This window comes from Marmota monax, unplaced genomic scaffold (assembly GCF_021218885.2).
Source record: "Marmota monax isolate L192 unplaced genomic scaffold, Marmota_monax_Labrador192_F-V1.1 WCK01_AAM20220418_F8-fsc00044, whole genome shotgun sequence".
Classification (NCBI taxonomy): domain Eukaryota; kingdom Metazoa; phylum Chordata; class Mammalia; order Rodentia; family Sciuridae; genus Marmota; species Marmota monax.
This window is the reverse complement of record NW_026695198.1, coordinates 14,080,702-14,101,531: the sequence shown is the minus strand read 5'-3', so window position 1 is coordinate 14,101,531 and position 20,830 is coordinate 14,080,702. Positions and strand designations below refer to the sequence as shown.

Here is a 20,830-nt window from a genome sequence, read left to right as displayed (position 1 = left end):
CAGAATGGTAGGCACCTTTTCACAGTTGGTGTGCCATATGATGCATACCTACCTGATCCTAGTAGTTCCCAGTTGGTTTCCAGTTCTGCAAATTTCAAGAACAATGATTAATATTTCCATCAATGCTGAGCTTCAGGCATAGAAGAAATCTACATATTTTGACTTGATTCAGTGGCAAGACACCAAAGCCTTTTGAGCTAAATGTGGCATGATGAAAAAAATAGTAAAGTAAGAGCCAGCAGGGTGAGAAGAGGGCAGTGATGTGACTTGAGTAACCCAGGAGGGGAAGGAAGGAAGAGGTGGTAGGCCCAGGGCATACACCTGTGCATGTCAGGAGCATTACCTGGATGACTTTGGTGTGTGAACTAGTTGTCTCTTGTGCTCTGTGGGAGGAATTTGTTGTGCTGATTTTAAAGTAAGTCCAGGCAGGTGCAGTGTAATTCCAGTAATTCCAGTGTAATGCCTATAATTCCAGCTTCTGAGGAGGCTGGGGCTGGAGGATTGTGAGTTCAAAGCCAGCCTCGGCAACTTAGTGAGACCTTGTCTCAAAATAAAAAAAAAGACTTTGCATGTTTAAACTGTTTAAACACCACTGGATTGAATTCCCAGTAATACACACACACACATACACACACACAAAAAAAAAAAAACACAATAAAGTGTAATGTTTAGTACATAGGCTACATGTGGCTACTTTGGTTTTCTTCATCTAGAGTTATTGCTTAAATGGTAATAAATGTGGGATCTTTTAAAGTGCAGTGCAAGGTTCACTTAGCTAATCACGGATACTGGTCTTACAGGGAAACAAATTGTGGTTGGGCGGAGGGGTTGTTAACATGTATAATCTGATTTTTTTTAACTATTTTTTTCTACCAGTTTATTATAATTTCTTACTTGTTTATTTTTGTAGCTATTAAGGAGGGTTCAGAGTATAATTATGAAATAAATAACTTTTATTTTCCCTCTGCCCATTAGTACTTAAACTGACATGCATTATGAGGTTGTGCTGCTTTGCACAGAATGTGAACGTGAATCAAATATGTAAAAGGAAGAAGAAAAGTACAAAAATTATAATGTCTGATATAATTCTATTCTAAACCAAATGTAACCTGGGAGTTTGAAAGACCCACAACTCTACAACATCATTTGATAGTGAATTTGGGGAATTAATAGTCTAAGAGCAGGTAATGTGTGGTGACATTTGGGTACGAATGAAAGACTGTGGGAAGCATATTATCAGAAACTGAGTGCCAAGAACCTCTGCTTCTGTTCAAAACTTACTTAGCAAAATCAATCATTTGAGAGAGGACTCACCAAGCCAGCGTAAGTGCTATATAGAGTCATTCTCTAAGCCACCTTTAACCTTTTTCTGGCTTCCCTCTTGTCTATGGCCATGGCTACTCAAGAAATTTTAGCGGAGACAAATGAAAAAGGTCACTGTTTGAGTCAGATTTTTCACTGCTGTGATTAAAGGATCTGACTAGAACAGCTGTAAGGAGGAAAAGTTTATTTGAGGGCTTACGGATTCAGAGGTCTCAGTCCATAGAAGGCTGGCTCTGTTTCTCTGAGCTTGAAATGAGGTTAACATCATGGAGGAGTGTGTGGCAGAAAGAAGCAGCTCACATCATGATGATCAAGAAGCAGGGAGAGACTCCACCCTCTAGATACAAATATATGCACCAAAGCCTCACTCCAATTCCCACTTCCTCTAGCCACACCTTACCACTTTAGTTAATCCCATCATTAACTCACCGATTAGGCTGAGGCTATAATCCAGTCATTTCTCCTCCAAAGCTTCTTGCATTGTCTCACATGTGAGCTTTTGGAGGACACTACATCTAAAACCTAACAGTCACTTCAGTTGCTACAGATGCTGACACAGCCCTCTGAACTCCATTATTCTGTCTTGGAACCTTTGTTTCAGAGTGGTCTGCACTGTCTTGGCCAGTAAAGTTTTCTTACAAGTTTTGTCACTGTAATCTACCTGTTGGTCAGAGAGCGGCCATAGAGGGCTTCCTGGGGACATTCACAAATCCATCTTCATAGTTTAGACAAAATTGTGATAACATAACAAATAAAAACAATTTGATGTGCACTCATCTTCAAGGAAATTATTTTGTGAGTCTTTATTCATGAGAATTATATGAGATAATGTGGTTTTCAAAGGATATGTTTCAACTACGTGTCATGATAATGGTTTGGTATTTGTGTTTCCCCATTTTATGGCAGCTTTGGTATATCCACTTGTTGTGTATTTTATTGATTTGTTCTCATTCTTACCCGTGCTGTTTATTAAATAATAGAGTATTTTTCTGTGGGTATAAATTGTTCCTGAAATCTTTTATTGCTTTAGAAACTTTAACAATCAAAGCAAATCAAATTTTTGGGCATAGAGCAAATGAATGTTAATAAGTTTGTAGTGCTTAATTTCATGTAATATGTTATGAGTTAGGAAAGTTGCATAATTGAGCACTGACTACATCCAACATATAGCTGTTTCTTTAGTTTTTTAAGTCTTCATACAAAAGCAAAAATATCTTGAAGAATTTTGTGGTCTTGAAACTTTCATGAATTGAATGATCATGTTGATATGATATTATACTTTATATTTTGCTTATTGGCCTTTGCCCATTAATTTCCAGCTGACTTCCATAGCAGCGGACACATTGTTGTTAACGGTTGGAAGATACATAATACAGCAAAAAATAAGTGGTTTGTGTGCATGGCAAAAACACCTGAAGAAAAGCACGAGTGGTTTGAAGCTATTTTGAAAGAAAGAGAACGACGAAAAGGTGAGTGTATGAATTAGTCCCTGTGATTTTTTTTTTTTTTTGTGTGTGTGTGTGTGAAGATTGTAACTTGGCACTAGAGCAGGTAATTGGAAAAAGTTATGAGAATGTGGACTGACAAATAATATTCACTTTGATTTGCTGTGTGATATAAGGTCTACCGTGAAATATTTTTGAATAATTAACAATATTGTTAAATACTTAAAAGGAAAAGTTTTTATAAAGTTAGCAATATAATTATAGTATAGATGATAATGTTTCACATGAGTGACAATGTTTTAGTTTCACTTATTTTAACAGTTGTTCTGTTACTGGGCACATTATTCTTGCTGCCTCCAATGCAGAACACAAAGTCTTCCTTTAACCAGACTTCATTAATGTATCATAGTAAGGGCTGGGGATGTAGCTGAGTGTTAGAGCACTTGCCTAACATGTGTGAGATCATGGGTTTGATCGCCAGCATCTAAAAAAAAATGCACATAGATATAAATACTTTATCTGTATAGAAAGAGATATGTAGTAGTGTCATAGTATCTTTCTGTATATTTAGGACCTCTCTGTATGTTTAATAATATAATGAAAATCCTTTGATCAAATATGTTAGCTTTCTAGTTGTAAATTAAATCCCTTGGAGGGTGTGTGTGTGCGTGCGTGCGTGCGTGTGTGTGTATGCTTGAAATATTCTCAGCATGTCATTGAATATTAGGGAATGTAACCAGTAAAAAATTTGTTCAATTAGGAGTCCTAGGTAAAATTTGTTTCATGCTTTTAGAAAGATTTTTAAAAGATATTTGACCTGGCAAATATTCACTTGTGTGAAGCTTATTGACAAGCAAACATGTGCAATTCAGCTCAGAAATATTAATACTTGTATTTCTTTACCAATTGATTTCTTAACTGTTAGCAATCATGGCACTGCTGATTACCCTTCCTAAGATTTGGGAACAAAACTGCTCTTGGTAATGAAATTTCAAGACAAAAGAGCTTTCTTCTATCTTCAGGTGTTTCCCCTTGAATATACAAAGTTTCAACTTTAAATATTTGTAGTATACATCTGTATAAGAATTTGCAAAGCATTTTGAAATCCTTATTCCTTTGATTGATCATGGATGAAGAATCTGACAGAAAAATTTAAAAGTTATAGATGCTTAACTGACTCCTAAGATTTGTTGAATCTACCATTTTGTTCAGTATAGCAATTTTTCAAGTAGAAAAGCAAATAAATTAAAAGGAGAACTGAATTTCTCATCAAGTTGAAACTTAAAATTTTTTTTCTAGAAAAACTTTGTCTTAAGATACCCAAGATAAAATATTGAAAACAAAAGAGTGAAAAAAAATTAAAAAGCACATTTTATAAAATAGGGAAATTGTACAAAGTTAGGCTCTGATCCTGTGGTATTATTCATTATTTTTGGTAATTGTTAAAGGCTCCTGTACTGGAAAAAATTAAATTTTAGTAGAAATTTTTGTAGCTTAGAAGACTAAAAATAATTGAAATATTTCTTGAAACAGTCCTTCCTCTGGCCTATGTGCTGACTAAGTGTTGCTTGTTCCAACATTTTATCTTTGGCACTAGCTTCTAAATAGATTCCTTTCTTGGGTTATCTATTCCCAGTAGATTAACTTTCACATTATACTGCCAGTTTCCCATTCTTCATGTCCAGCCTTCGTCCTCTGTCCCAGGCTCTATACTTGTGCATTCTGTTGACCCCAGATTCCACTCAACACTTTGAGCACTGATGGACTCCTTATTGCTTGGATGTCTCTGGCCAGAAGCATCCCCATTTACTTCCTCTCATCGAGCTCTGGAACATCCTGATTTCTTCTCTCTCCTTTACACCTACATTTGATCAGTTGCTGTGACCTATCATGACTACCCCCCATCTGTTTCTCGATTTCATCTTTCTTGCCCTAGAACCCTTATTGTTTGCAGGGTCTTGGACTTTAAGTAACTTTCACAGTTTCCTCCAAATGGTCTCTGTATTAGTCAGCTTTTTGTTGCCATGACCAAAATACCCTACAAGAACAACTTGAAGAAGAGAAAAAGTTTATTTTGTAGCCTTTGAGGGCAACAACCCCAATGACCTACTTCCTCCAGCCATGGCCCCTGCCTATAGTTATAGCCCCACCCAGTAGTTCATTCATATTATGAACCCATCAAATGAGTTAATCCACTGATGAGGTTACAGCTGTCATAATCCAGCCTTTTCCTAAAATTCCCATCCCTGCACCTTGCTGCATTGGGGAACATGCTTTGAACACATGGTGCTTTGGGGGGGACATTCCAGATTTAAGTCATATAACATTCTTCCACTTTGTAAATCCTAACCCCCTTCAGTTTGTTCTCCACGTTGTCCTCTGAGCTCTGTTTCCCAAACAACAGAACTTTCTTTCCTACACTACACACAGCCTTTTCTTTCCTGCTAGCTAAAACACAGATGTTTCCCCCTCTTCTAGGTTGAAACTATAAGCACCCTCCCTAACCCACCAGCACATCTCCTGCCTTCTTGCCTAAAACCCAGGACTCGAGGGCCTCTGTGTTGCTTGACGTTAGTTAGCTTTTGCAAATACTTTGTGTAGAAATACCTATTTGTAGTGGTGCTCTTAAATATGGCCCTCCTGTGAAAGATTTCTTAACATTTTCCAGGTAGAGATGTGGTACCCTGAATATTTCTTTATTTTATCACACTTTACCCTTCACAGGGACGCCTAGGACCACCATGCCTGGTAATGCTCCTCTTATCTGTTGCTCTCACTCCACTGGCTAAACTGTGTTCCTTTGGGGTATGATTGTAACAAAGGTGCTCTGTGCTCTGGGAATCTTGTCCTGACTATCTACCTAGCATATCATGAAATTCTTGAAAACTATGCCCAATCTAAAGAGCTCTGTATCCATACCCTTCAGCCCATGGTAGACTCATAATAAATGCTTCTTTAATGAAGGCATAAGCTAATGAATGAAGAGATTGTTTTCAATTACATGTCCTTTGTCTCATTTTTGATAGGTTTAAAACTAGGAATGGAGCAAGACACCTGGGTAATGATCTCTGAACAGGGTGAGAAACTTTATAAAATGATGTGCAAACAAGGAAATCTGATCAAAGACAGAAAAAGGAAATTGACTACGTTCCCTAAATGCTTCCTTGGAAGGTAGGATTGGTAACCTGGGTACATATACTTCTTTATGTTTACCCTCTCACATGTTAACTTTACTTATTTTTTCCTTTTTTGAAAAATATTTCTTAAGCATTTTTGAATACTTCTTTATGATCTACATTTTCTGGGCCATGGCCAGACGAGGGAATGGAAAAGAGAACCAGGATCCTTTAGATAACTTAAAGCATCCATCCCTTCATCTATAACTTCAATAGTATCTGATCTACCAAGTTCTGAGTGTGAAGTGGAGGTTGGGGCGGGGGGGAGGCAGGGAGTGGTCTGAAAGCTGATATGTTTATAGGGGACAGAATGATGGGTCTGACATGGAAATGCACATAGGGCTTGAAAGTCAGAGTTGATGGTGGATTCAGATGAGGGAATACTGGAGAGCTAAAGGCAAACAGTTCAAACTCACAATCAATCTGGAATTTAGACAGCTGGGTTCAGGGGGAAGGGGAATAGACAAAGAGTCAAAACTAGTGAGTCGTGTGAGGGGCCAGACACCATGGATGATGTCTCATTTGTTTTCTGCAGACAGTGCTAAGTGAATTCTCTGGTTTAATCAGTGCAAAAGCAGTGAGAAGGGTATCTGCTTCAGTAGCTCTCCTTAGGCTAGACTCTGTGCTTGCCTCTTTCTCTAATTTCCAATAGACTAATACATACCTGGGAGTTAAATGCCTTTATTCTTTTTTAAAGATGCAGAAACTATGGATCAGGGATCTTAACAAGTTCATATAGTTTCTCAATGTTGAGTCCATTAAAGTACACCGAGACAGTAATTCAAAGCACAGACTGCTATCTTGCTTTTTCAGTTCAAATCTTTGTGCTGTCATTAGCTAGTAATGGGATTTGGGAAAGTTAAGTTTCTGTTTCTTCTGGAAACACGGAGATGATTATAGAGCTTACCTGCAGTGCCCAACAGCATGCCTTTTAAACTAGCTTTGGGGACATATAGAACAACCATAGGCCATATCTGTCCCCAACCCCCAACTCAGGAGTATGTAGGCCAGGAAACTCCCTTGCTACAGAGCATCCTGGACTTTCTTCTTCAGGGAGAATGGCCCTCAGAGCTGCCATACAGCTGCCCCCTGTGGCATAGCTCCTGACTCCCATGCTCTGTTGTCATCCCTCCAGGTGATAACGCTAGTGCAAAGAGCAGAACAGATGTGGATCAGCTTGACATAGAAGCTCAGTACAGCAAAAGGACAGTGTCTCTTGTAACAACTCCAAGGGTGATGACTTCCAGTGTCCCCAAATGGATATGCCCTCTTGCAAGACAGTCACTTCATATTATGACTTTCCTTTAGAGGCATGAGATTGAACCATTAGGAGTCATTTTTACCATAACAGTGCTGACATTATAACTTCACCAGTTGAGCAGGTGTCTAGGGGGACAAAGCTAGAAAGTTAGCCCAGATCAAATTTGGTTTTATTGCAGGAGAAAGCATTTTGCTGACCCTTAACCCATACGATCTCATATAGATGTATTGCTGGTAATAGTTGTGGTGATACGTGAAGCATTTCTCAGCACCTGATGCCCAGGACAGGCTTAGGAAATGTTAACTATGGCTTTTCTCTGACAGCAATCCAATGCAGCCAAGTTACAGATCTCTCCTGAGTGGACCATGATCCTTTAGCAGAGTGTTGTTGGAATCTTCTTTGTTCTGAGGAGGTCCCATGATAAAGCCACTCCTTAACTTTCTTTCTGACCTCCTCTCCCATTTATAAAAACAATATTCCCAATTTATATTTAAAGGGGCTCTTTCTTACCTTTGAATTTGACATTTTCAGGATCTGGTGACACTTGGATAGAGAATTACAGGTTAGCTGCATATCAACCGTTCAGCTTACTTGTCAGTCACTGAGAAGCACTATCTTATCAGTGTGCCAGGAACTGTGCTGACATGCACCATCTCATTTAATAATTTGACAGCACCATCACATTGATATTCTTGAGGCTGAGAGCTAATTGACTAACCCAAGATCACATAGCTGGTAGAAGAAACAGGATTTAAATTCAGCTTGTCCTATTGCAAAGTACATGATCTCAACCATTGTAGTTTATTTTACCCTCTCATATCTTTATTTTTTCTTTTATTTCTTCTATTCCTTCCTTTTTAAAAAAATTTGTGGTCTTTCTTTTGGATGGTTCTTATTTAATAAGTGAATTGGAACACTTTAACAACTTTTTCTGCCTTAAAGTATATTTCTTAGACTAGACCATTCATTTTAGAATTTCATGTCTAGATTATTTGAAGTGTTTTGTGTTGCCTTTGGTTTAGTAATAAATGGAAAATAGTTTCCTGATGCTGTCTGTAGGTTTGATTTTCTGGCCTCTGTGTAACAACAACAACAAAAAATTAAAAAGTCTAAAACAAATTCATTAGTATGTCAAAGTTTAAATGTTAGTTTTTTTAAAAAAAAATGCCTATGAGAATATTTTTATTTATAAAATGTCTGTGTAATTAATGTTCTTTTAAGGATAGCACATGACCATTTGCCTTTTTGTGGACAGCAGTCTTGTAATTACGGCTACGCTAAGATTTTCACTTTGGGTTTATGAGAGACCTCAAGAATTTGAATAGTTTATTAAATATAGTTTAGGAGAGTCACAATGTGTGGACATAGGTTTTCTAGAATAAAGTCCACCTTCTATGACTTGCAGGTCTTACATGTGAAAAAATATCTGCTAAATGGCATTGCCAGTATCCCTTTATACTTTGAGACTCCTTTCTTAGTTGTTTCATGACTGCATGGTACAGATAGATTTCCGGGACGGGTATGGGGGAGGAAATGAACTGTTCTACTTTTATTATTGGCTTTCTGTTGCAGTGAATTTGTGTCGTGGTTGTTGGAAATTGGAGAGATTCATAGACCCGAAGAAGGTGTTCACTTGGGACAAGCATTATTAGAAAATGGAATCATTCACCATGGTGATTATTTTATTAAAATTTAATTACTTATTTAACTTATATATTTACAAATTGCCTGTCTCTTAATCCCACCGATGAGTTTAGTTTATAATTTTCTACATTATAGGAAACTAATCATTTTCCTCAGCATTTTCAATACCTAATGTGTGTAGAATAGTGAGTGTGGGTTGATGATGATGTGGGTTTATGAAGTGTGGGTTTATGGTGAAACCATTGTTAACCATAAAATGAACAGCCACCACATAGGCAGGAGTTATGATATGGGTAGGTGCTGTGGGATTATGGAGTAAGAGATGGCAAGTTCTAACTGGAGTATGTTCCATTTGTTACAGTTTATTTAGGTTGTAAATTAATTACAAGTTAATACAAAATACAGTTAGAACAAATTTTAGTCTTGATCAAATTATCCCTCCAACCCCAGGCACCACTTTCTTAAATAATACATTTTGAAATCAAATCATTTTGAATAAAAATTAATTTTGAAATTTCATATGCAAGAACCCTTCAAGTATCTAAATTATGAGAACTGCAATGGTATCTATAATATGATTAATTCTTGAAGAGAGATAGTACTATTTTTTTGTGTGTGTTGTTGTTTGTTTGTTTTTATTTTTTAGTTGTAGTTGGACAAAATGCCTTTATTTTATTTAGTTTTTATGTGGTAGTGAGGATTGAACCCAGGGTTTTGGATGTGCTAGGAGAGTGCTCTACCGCTGAGCCACATCCCCAGTCCAGTACTATGTTTTAAAAATAAATAAATAAACAGATAATTTATCTATCTATCTATCTATCTATCTATCTATCTAATATCTATCTATCTATCTATGCATGCTAGAGATTGAACCCAGGGCCTCATACACGACAGGCAACATTGGTTAAAATTCGATTTTAGTGGCCAGGGCTTTTACTATTATCAGGATTTGACCAGTTGTAATGTTGCATTTGGTATTCTGAATTTTTGTCATGAGAAAATTTTTTTAAAGCCTCTGATTACCGCAAACTGGGGGTAAAAGAACATATGAAGCAATTTTACATTAATAGAGAACTTCTATTAGATGGAAGTTATGAGGCAAATGTGGTAGATTCATTTGTATGTAGTTCCAGCTGCATTTTAGTGAAAATAGAATCCCTAAAATAAAGTTGAATGAACCATCTGTTATAAGAGAGCAAGTTAAAAAAAAATTGACTGTTATTGCTATCATTCCCTTTGCAAATATTGTTGAGAATATCATCCGCAGCAATACCTTGCTAGAACAGGAGTTCTTGTTTTCAGGTAGCATATGCTTTTTCCATTGTATGCTGTTAATATTCATCTTATTTGACTCTAGAATTTATAGTAAAATTCTTATGTGAGAATTCAGAGATCCATTTGTTAAATCCTCTAGTGTGCTAAAGTTGGCTTATACAAGCTCCTGAGAGCTGATAATTAAATTAAAAATATTTTGCAAGCTGGTTGGTTGTTAAGAACAATTATTATTAATGTTAAAACTAAATAAACATTTACACAAGTTATATTATAAGCAAAGGTGATGCATTCTTGAAAGTTAAACACTTCCTAATTATTTCACTTCATTTTATTGTTACCTATATTCTTGAGGGTATTTATTTTTGAAGTTATTATTTTTGTGTGGTGGAAATGTGCTGTAACAGTGGGACACTCATAATTAACTATGTGTTAGTAACTGTAAGTTGGTAGCTTGAAATTGCCCAGAATGAGACTGTTTATATCCCAGAAATTAGCATATGCTACAAATCAGAGGTCCTCCTCCCCCACTTTCCTCTACCTCCTTGTATCTCTCTAGTTCTCTCAGAAAATTGTTGTAAAGATTGCATTAAACAAGATGGCCTAAACTCTTTTTTAGTTAATAAATTTTTCCTGCTAGATAATTTGGGGCAGTGGATTTGAATGTGTTTTTCCAAGTCTTCAGTGTTTTTCCAAGGCAGTGGCTAAGATTGGCAGAGTGGTCCAGGGCTGGAACTATCAGGGTCACAAGCATTTGCATTACAGATGAACCCCCCTTTAACAATGAGTTCAGCTACCACTTGTTTTATTGTGGCAAGGGACATTTGGGCCCAATGTTTCCTTGAGGTTTGGAATATCTAGAGAATAATTGATTTCAATGAATATTAAGGGGCAAAAATGAGATTAGATGACATAGGAGAAATAAATGACCCATCTTGAAATATAGTATAAAATTTCAAAATATTTCTCTTAATTTTTAATTTTCCCATATGTGTCTTTTTCTTTATAGTTTATCCTAGGAAAAAAGATTCCAAAGGCTGTATTGTTGTTTGGAGGGTGGCAACAATCTTGGTTCAGTTTTATTGCTGCATGCCACAAACTTTGGTGGGCTGGATAAAAGTGTGTATGTGTGCCCGTATGCATGTGCACTGCGTGTGTTTACTAACTTATGTTTTAATATTCTACTGGTTTCACCAAATGTAGTTAATGAGAATTAATTCTGACAGTTTTTTGTCCTCTTTCAGTGTTTCTAGCAGAAAGCCAAAGTCTTCTATCTCATCCTATAGCTTATTGTAGCACATTATTTCTTTTGCAAATGTTGTATTCCTCATAATGAAAATATTTAAATATAAACCTTTGAACTTTTAAAATATAAACCTTTGAACTTATTTTAAGGTTTTACTTTCTAAAACAGTGATTTTTAAAATTTTGGTGTCTATAAAATAGCAGCCTGGAAAAGAGAAAACTTAATGGGAATATTTAATGGGATTCTTTACTGAGGTGTAATTGGCAAATAAAAGTTATATGTAATTATGGTGTACAACATGATATTTTTATATATATACACACACAGTATGAAATGATCACCAATCTAGTTAATGAACATATCCATTCCCTCACATAGTTATTATTATTTTTTTTTTGTGATGGTAGCATTTAACATCTATTCCCTAAGCAATTTTCAAGTGTATAATACATTATGTCACATTTTCTCTGTTTATCCATTGATGGACACTTAGGTTGATTACATATCTTGACTGTTCTGAGTAATGCTTCAATGAACATGGGTATGCAGATATCTGTTTGCATACTGATTTCAGTTCTTTTGGATATATTTCCAGAAGTAAGATTGCAGGATCATCATGATTCTATTTTTAATTTCTGAAGGATCCTCCCTACTGTTTTCCATAATGGCTATACTAACTTACACTCTTACTAACAATGTACTATAGTTCCCTTTTCTGCAAGTCCTCCTCTACACTTTTATTTTGTCTTTTTGATATTTGCCATCCTAAGAGATGTGAGGTGATATCATTGTGGCTTCGATTTACATCTCCCTGATGACTGGAGATGTTGAGCACCTTTTCATGCATCTGTTAGCTATCTGAATTTCTTCTTTTGAGAATTACCTATTTAGATCCTTTTCCTATATTTCAATGGGGTATTTGTAGTGTGGTGTTGAGTTCCTTAATATATCTTGGAATTTAGCCTACTAATCGAATATGCAGTTTGCAAATATTTTTTTCCCATTCCGTATATTGCCTTTGCATTTTGTTAATTATTTTACTTGCTATGCAGAAGCTTTTTAGTTTGATGTAATCCCATTAATTGATTTTTGCTTTTATTGCATGCACTTTTGGTATTACATTCATTACTTATCTTTTTACTGGTAGTTTTACAGCTTCAGGTCTTTAAATCTTTAATCCATTTTCAGTTGGTTTTGTGTATAGTGTGAAATAAGGATCCATTTTCACTCTTCTGCTTGCAGATATACAATTTTTCTAGTACAACTTTTTAAAGAGAATTTGTTTCAGTCAGTTTTTCACTACTGTGACCAAAATTGCCTGACCAGAACAACTTAGAGAGGAATAGTTTTGGGGGGTTCATGGTTCAGCGTTCTTAGTCCACTGTTGGCCAGCTCTGTTGCTCTGGGCCCAAGGTGAGACAGCCCATCACGGCAGAAGGGTGTGATGGAGGGAAACTACTTCTCTCCTGACCAGGTCAGAAAGCAGAGAAAGAGGGAAGGGGCCGAGGAGAAGAACTCCTCCAGGGCATGGCCCCAGTGACCCACCTCCTTCAGCCATGCCCTACCTGCCTATAGTTAACTCCCAGTCAGCCCATTCAAACTGATCAGATTACAGTTCTCATAGTCAGGTCATTTTACCCCCAGACATTTTCTCAAAATTCAAGGCATTACTCTGTCTTTTCCTATTGTGCGTTCCTGGTAACTTTTTTGAAGATAAATTGACTATAGATATTTAGGATTCTTTCTGAGATCTTATTTCATTCCATTGATTTTTTTTTTGTCTCTTTTTATGTCAGTGCTTTGATATTTTTTGATTACTGTAGCTTTGTAGTTTGTTTTGAGGTCAGGTAATGCGATACATCCAGCTTTGTTCTTTTTTGCTGCTCAGGGTCTTTTGTGATTCTGTAGATTTTTTTTTTTTAATGTCCATGAAATATACCCTTGGAGTTTTAAATAGGGGTTATAGTTAAACCATAGGTTTCTTTGGGTAATGTGGAATTTAAAATAATTTTTTCTATTTATGAATACAGTGTCTTTGCACTTATTGGTGTCTTCAATTTCTTTCATCCATGTTTTCTAGTTTTTAGTATACAGATCTTTTCATCTCCTTCATCTTCCCAAGTATTGTGCTTGATTTTTTGGATACTGTTATAAATATAATTGTTTTCTTAAGTTCTCTTTGGATGGTTCATTGGTAGCATATGATTCTTGATGTCCTGTTGAATTTGATTTGATAGAGTTTGAGGAATTTTGTGTTTATGTTCATTGAGAATGTGGCTTATAATTTTATTTGCTTACAATGTCCTTGTCTGTTCTTGTAAAATGAGTTTGGAAATATTCTCTTCTATTCAATGTTTTGGAAGAGTTTGAGAATAATTTGCATTAATTCTTTAGATATTTGTTAGAATTTGCCAGTGAAACCATCAGGTCTTGGGAACAGGAGATTTTAGGAATACGACAATCTTATCCTGAGGATGGTAATGAAGGAAGACCACATTCATTTTCTACTGAGACAGAATATTTTAAGTGACTGGTGAGAAAAGCATTTCTCAGTGTAAAAACTTAAATTTTTTGAATCAGCAACATATTGAAATTATTTAATCTACTCTGGAGGTCTGAATACAAGATAAATGATCAAGATTGGTGTATGTGTGGTCTTGGCCTTATCAGAGTGTGATAAGACAGATAAATGCTAACATTCACGTCCAAGACTGAGAATCGAGTCATAATTCTGAATATGAGTATCTGCTCTTTGAAAGTCACTCTGTGTTCAGTTTTGTATTATTGTGAAGAAATGTAAAACATAGGCTTGTTTATCTATATTCACATAAATATACTCTATATATTTATACATACATGTGTATTAGTTTTTATCAAAGTTTCTCTATTTGGGAATATGTGTTTTGAGAATATATTTTTTTTTCTGCCACCTTTTAGATTGTCACCATTTTAATATATTGTTCCTATATGTTCTTAGTTACTGATAAACATCAATTCAAGCCAGAGCAGATGTTATATAGATTTCGGTATGACGATGGTACGTTTTATCCAAGAAATGAGATGCAGGATGTGATTTCAAAGGTAATGCTCTTTGCCACAACCCCTTCAGTAGCACAATTCATGTTATCATGCTTGAGAAAGACAAAAAGCTATTGAGAGACTTAAAAATTTCTACTATCATAGAAAATTTAAAATTACATACACAAACAAGCCTCTTTATTTCTTTTTATAATTTAAAAATTCTGTTGTTAGATCATATCTTTGTTCTCTTACCTCGTTAAAAAAAAAGTGCTATTGCCTCATTCAGAAGCATGAATAGTTTTCATACTATTGAAAATTGTTTTTACATGTAGCAACATAATAATTATACTTGAATAAATTCAGGAAATATAGGTATAAAAATAAATATAATGCCAGTTTTAATTTTATACTTGACACAATGTTTATTGACATATAGTAAACACATCTTCCAGATTTATTTACTATATAGATTTACTTTCAATCGAAATTATGTCTTAAAAATTTTATACTTTAAGGAAAATAATTTCAAAAAGTATTTGTAGAGCATATCATGTATATGATAAATTCATAGCACAATTGAATCCTATTATTAATGATTTAAAATAATATGTTTGGATTTATCATAACATTGGGATGATTTTTACACTGGTTGAAATTGGTGTAATGATTGCAGGATATTGACAGTGAATTTTCTTGTTCTTTCAATATGGCATTGACATGTCTCTTGAGGCATCTCCCTTGCTTTTAACATTTCTTTATTTTGCACAGGGAGTAAGATTGTATTGTCGTCTTCATAGTCTGTTTACCCCAGTGATAAGGTGAGTCTGGTTTCTATGTTCCAGGAATCTTAAATAGAAATATTTATATTGCATGTTAGAACTTGGGTTATTTTGTCTTCTTCTGAAAGTGGAAATTTTACTTTATTTAGTATTTTAAGTAATTATTTATCTTAAAGTATCCCTCAATTTTTCTGCGACTCTATACCATGTCTTTCACTTTTTTTATTGTGACTTCCAAAGTTATTTTGCTTTTATTACTTGGTAAATTATAGACTTGAAAATGGAATAATCCACACCCAGTTAATATTAATAAATAATAGTTAACTGGGGAGAATTTGGAAATACCATAAACTCTGAATATTTAACATTATGATTACTTGTATTTTAACCCTTTTAATTACATTGTATAATTTATCATTATGATATATATAAATAATGATATATTATATATAAATAATTATATACATATATATATATATATATATATATATATATATAAACTATAGATATATAGTTTATCTTATGGTAGTTCCTTCTAATAGTCTTAATAATAAGTTTTATATTTGAAAATTTAAAATTTCTTTGAAGTTACCAAATATGACTTTTCAATTTTATTCTCATATGTTTTTGTTACTGAAGAGATATGACTTCTTTTTTAGGAGGAATTAGGATTAGTTTTGTTTTTGCCTTCGCCAAAGATCTAGAGTTTTATATTAAGATTACTAATAGATTAGATAGTGAGGAATATTGTTGAAGCTTGGTAATATACATTAACTGATAGAACGTTAAATTTATTTTAGATGGCTAGATGTTATTTGGAGTTTAATAGCTAAATCATATTTTCAGAACAGAAATGCGTGCTCCATTTCTGAAATGAATAAAGATGCTTTTCATTCTTGGCTGCAGGATCCAAATGTTTTATGTGTGCAGTGTTTCTATTTTTTCATTCTGATTTTCAATTCGAAGAAATGCAAAACTAAAAGAGAGAGAAGGAAAGAGAGATTGCAGAAGGCTGTGTCTTAAGTGTGTGGAGTGTCCTTTCACACTGCATAATCACACTGCATGCAGGTCCTACAGGAGAACTCAGGATCTTATCCTTTATTCCGGAAATGTTATGTGCACTTTTACAAACAGGCTTCACAAAGTAGAAAGAAATGAAAAGAATGAATATTTATTGACTTTATTCCATGATCCTGTTATGGATACCCTTCAAATATTTTGAATAACTTAATACTTAGTACTTAATAGCAATTGGGTAATTAATTTTTTTTTTCTGCTCAGTAAGTAGAAAATAGGAATGGTTTAATTTGGCATGTCACCTGTGTGCATGTTGATCTTATATGTGTGAAATACGTTCTGAAAATATATTTTAACCATATGGGATTTCTTATCCAAAAGGCTACATTCTCTAAGACTTGATAAGAAAGAATTGTTCTCCTGCTAGAAATGGTAATTGTTTATGAGTTGTCAAAGGAAAATTGAATGGACCAAAACCCATAATACAGAGGGAATGTATGTTCGTCATGCTTTTAATATGTATGACTTCAACTTACACAGAGAAAAAATGGGTATATTAACCATAAGTCTACATGTGTTGTATAACAGACTGTCCCTTTTATTTCTTATTGATGCTTATGGAAACCCAGATGAAATGGGTAGTAAGGTATCAGAAACTTGGAAGTGGATTTAAAAGATTAAAAAAAGAAAAAGCTGCCGTTGATTACTGGCTGACCTAGTTTATTTATATTGAAATCTCATAAATTCAACTGTATCTGGGAGCTTTTTAATGCAAGTGGGTAAAAAGATGGAAATATTAATTGTAAATTACTGACAGAGGCTAAACAGTGAATAGAGCTAGTAATTAGTAGACACTTTAAGCTTTTGCAGTTTGCATTTTTTTTTTTTTTTGACATTTTGAAAGGACCATGATTTCCTCATTCCCTTTTGATTCAGGCCTGCAAAATGAATGAATTATAGATTTCTGCCCTTGGGCCTGATCATGAGACTTTGTTAGTATCTAACTGAACTTTGAGTGATTTTTTTCCCTCAGTTCTGGGAAATCTACTGAACTGATGTGGAGAGCCCATTGGGCTGCTTTTTCCCTGGAATTTTGGTGTCACTGTGTCTGTGCTCTGATCAGGCAGAAGAGGTGACAAGTTCTCATGGTGTCTACTTCAGGGCAGGCCTGCAGGGTTTTCAGGACCAGAGAGCCCTGTGGATAGTCTTGTAATACAAACCCTTCCTTCTTGGAGAATACAGAAGTGGGAATAATGGGTGTTGCTTTCTTCTCCACATTTTAAGGAAATTTTTAGTAGAACCTACTGTGACTTAAAGGAAGAAGTTCTGTTTTATTTTTTCTTTATTTATGAGGTGTTATAACTTCCAGCTAAATTATTACTAGATATTAAAACATTAGTAGCCTATGTGTATATAAGAAGATGTTCTGCTTCAGTGTCATAATCCGTCTCTCTTCCCCTTGAATGAGATGATGAAGGATTTTTTTCAGGCATTGTACATACTTTGCAAACATGTACATTTGTGCATAATATGGGCAATTGATTCTCATTACATTGGTAAACTTTTGTGTTGTACACTGACACCAAATGAAAAATATTTCCTTGTGCTCACTTATTATTTACTCAATGTAAATGTGAATGGTTTCTTTTTCCTTTGTAGAGATAAAGATTACCATTTAAGGACCTACAAATCTGTTGTCATGGCCAACAAATTGATAGACTGGTTAATTGCACAGGTAAATACACAAGTTGCTGAGTTTCATTTACTACTGCTCTATACTTTGAGCATGTGACTTAGGTACTTTTAAAAAAATTAATGTATGCCTACTGATGAGGTACAGTGAAGTATCTTTTCCGTGATCATATCACTAATAGGAAGCAAAGTTAGAATTTGAACTTAGATATTCTGAATTCAGAATCCTTAAACTTAACTTTTATGTTGTCTTGTCTAAAAGTATGATGTTGTATCTTAAAAATATCAGCTGAGATCGATCAAAAAACACTAAGCATAATTTGAGCATCATCAAATTCTTGCTACAATTTTCTTGCATGTTTTTTTACTAGTTTGTTTTAAAGTATCTTTTTAATTAGTCCTTGCAAATGATTCTAGTTTCCCTATGCCTTTTTCTCTATTAGATAACAATTGTGCTTTGGTAATGTGAGTTTTAATATGTCTGTGTATATTTTAAATAGCAAAGTACAGATTTTATTATTGTTATTGTTTCTCTGCTCCTCAAGAATTGGATGCTGACAGCTTGTGTTGAGAAAATGATTTGCTTCTAAGTGTAAAACAAATTAAAGCATCTAGCACATCATAAAAGATTCAAATATAATACTTATTTAGATATTTTTTCATACTAGGTCAGTTAATAAGTGAATGAAAATATTCCACTGATTAAAAAAAAGGCTAAAAGAACTGATACCCTTTTAACTGAAGTATTATCTAGGAGGGAAGATAGTGCTTATCCAAAATGTTGTTATTACACTTAGATATTTGAGTCAATTTTATGAGCAGATTTACTCTTGTTTTTAAAGAAAGTCTCTGTCTTTGTTACAAGTAGATGATAATATTTGGTATTTCATCATAAAGTATTTATTTTTGTTTCATTATTAATATTTAAACCCTATTCACTTCATCTCTGCACATGTAATTTGAGATTTTTATTGTTTAATATTATTTTTATTTTTATTTTATTTTTTTCTGTGCTGGGGATTGGACCCAGGGCTTTGTGCATGCAAAGCAAGAACTCTACCAGCTGACGTATATCCCCAGCTGTTTAATATTTTTTTAGACTCTTCAGGACTACTTATTTTTTTAATGACACCCAGACTTTTACATTTAAATGTTAATATTTTAGATGAGACTGAACGATTACTTTCAGATAAAACCCTAATTTCTGTATCCAGTGGTTTTGCCTCTTATAACACTATGATCATCGCACATCACTGGAATCAATTCTTTATTCAGTATATAGAGTTAGAATTTTACATTAATTATGCTACTATAAAATTCACGTGAACGCATAGAATATGTTGCTTAAATGAGAAAATTGAAGGAAATTCATTTGAAGCAAAAATTGGTACTGATTAAATATTTAAAGTTCTAACTTAGGAAGTCATCTATCAACTTTTTTTTTTCTCTTTTACTTTCCAGTGTTATGCATTAGAATAATACAGTAAGTTACTTGAAAACTGGACCAAGACAAACTTACATTTTTCCTTAAGTTTTTCATAATGGTCTGTTTTGACAATGCCTGTAGTAGTGTATATTAGAAATTGTAGAAATTGCACTGTACTTGGCTCTTAAGAAAACCTGATCATTGATGCATGCTCTGCTAATAACTAGTGCAAATTTGAGCAAGTCATTCCAGCTCTCTGGATTATAGTTTTTATAACTGATTACTACATACTGGGATAGCTGTGCCTGGCATCTTTGAACTATCATTAAGCTTTATGATTCTGATATTGTAAATCTTATCCAAATTCAAGGATAAGACATACTTAACTCACTGATTAACTTCCAACTAGAATATTATGGGCTATCTTGGAAGATAAATGCACACTAATGAAATGAAAAGAGAACAAGTTAAACTTTTAAAACTTATATGAAGAAGAGATTTTAATAAAATAAAGGTCTCTTTCTACCAAGATTCTCAAATGGTAAGACTTCATTTCCAGTATTGGCCAGTATTGACTGGATTGATTTGGACAGCTCTGCAGAACAGAATGAAGAGCTGATTTCAATAAGGTTGTAAATGTGTTGTTTGGAATGTAGTCTAGATCTTGTAGTTTTCTTCAATATCTTGGATGATATCATTTTGGATGACTGACTATTGTTTTTGTCTAATACTCTTCTTGCTTGCTGCTGTGTTGCTTCTAGTATAATAGTATATAATAAAGCATCTTATTCCATGAAGTCAACACCTTACTGGACAAAGGCATTGGTGTACTTATAATACATTATTTCATTTGGTGCAAGTTGTGTTGTCTGTATGCATCACTCCTATTTTTGATTAAATAATGCCTTGTTTCATCAAACTCAGGCAGATTTTGTTGTACCTTTCTTTAATGCTCATACATGTATGTGACACCAGTAGGATTTTTAAAAGGCATAGGGAAGCCAAGACATTTCAGATCATATTTTTTACACTGTTCCATATAATATTTGTCTGGCCTGTGTAACATTTGAATAATTTATCAAATAAAACAATCAAATGTCAGTGAGTATTAAACAAGCTCTTACTGTAAACTTAACATTTAAACAAGTGCTTTCATGATTAAAATACAATAAACCAACAAAACTGGAAGCAGGCATGGTTTCTGCCTTAAGCGCTGTTGGAAACTGGGCTAATTATTCCAGCATTGTCTCCCCTGGGAAGCCTTGCTGGGTTCTCTGACATGGGCTCAGGGATTTCTTCTGTATCTTTGTTCTCTGGGTATATCTGCCTGATGAGGAATATTAATTATAATTGAATAAGAGTCCTTACTATGTGCCACATTCTAAGTGACCAAATTCTTCAGTAGATTCAAATGACTAGAAGGCAAGGAAATTTTTTATGTTTGAATATTTTAACATTTGATCTCTAGCACTTGGCATAATATGCAGAAAAAAATCTTTTGACTTGAATGCATTATAATTATCAAGGA

The 20,830-nt window shown here is 34.3% G+C and overlaps 1 protein-coding gene across 1 annotated transcript in view; it reads left to right on the top strand.

The window, feature by feature from the left end:
- Prex2 (phosphatidylinositol-3,4,5-trisphosphate dependent Rac exchange factor 2) overlaps positions 1-20,830 on the top strand; it is a 298,856-nt gene that overhangs the window by 105,727 nt on the left and 172,299 nt on the right. The window contains exons 9-14 of the mRNA XM_046428586.2: positions 2,643-2,792; positions 5,795-5,939; positions 8,778-8,878; positions 14,345-14,448; positions 15,157-15,206; positions 17,844-17,919. Coding sequence (XP_046284542.1) covers positions 2,643-2,792; positions 5,795-5,939; positions 8,778-8,878; positions 14,345-14,448; positions 15,157-15,206; positions 17,844-17,919 — 626 coding nt within the window. The remainder of the gene's footprint in view (positions 1-2,642; positions 2,793-5,794; positions 5,940-8,777; positions 8,879-14,344; positions 14,449-15,156; positions 15,207-17,843; positions 17,920-20,830) is intronic.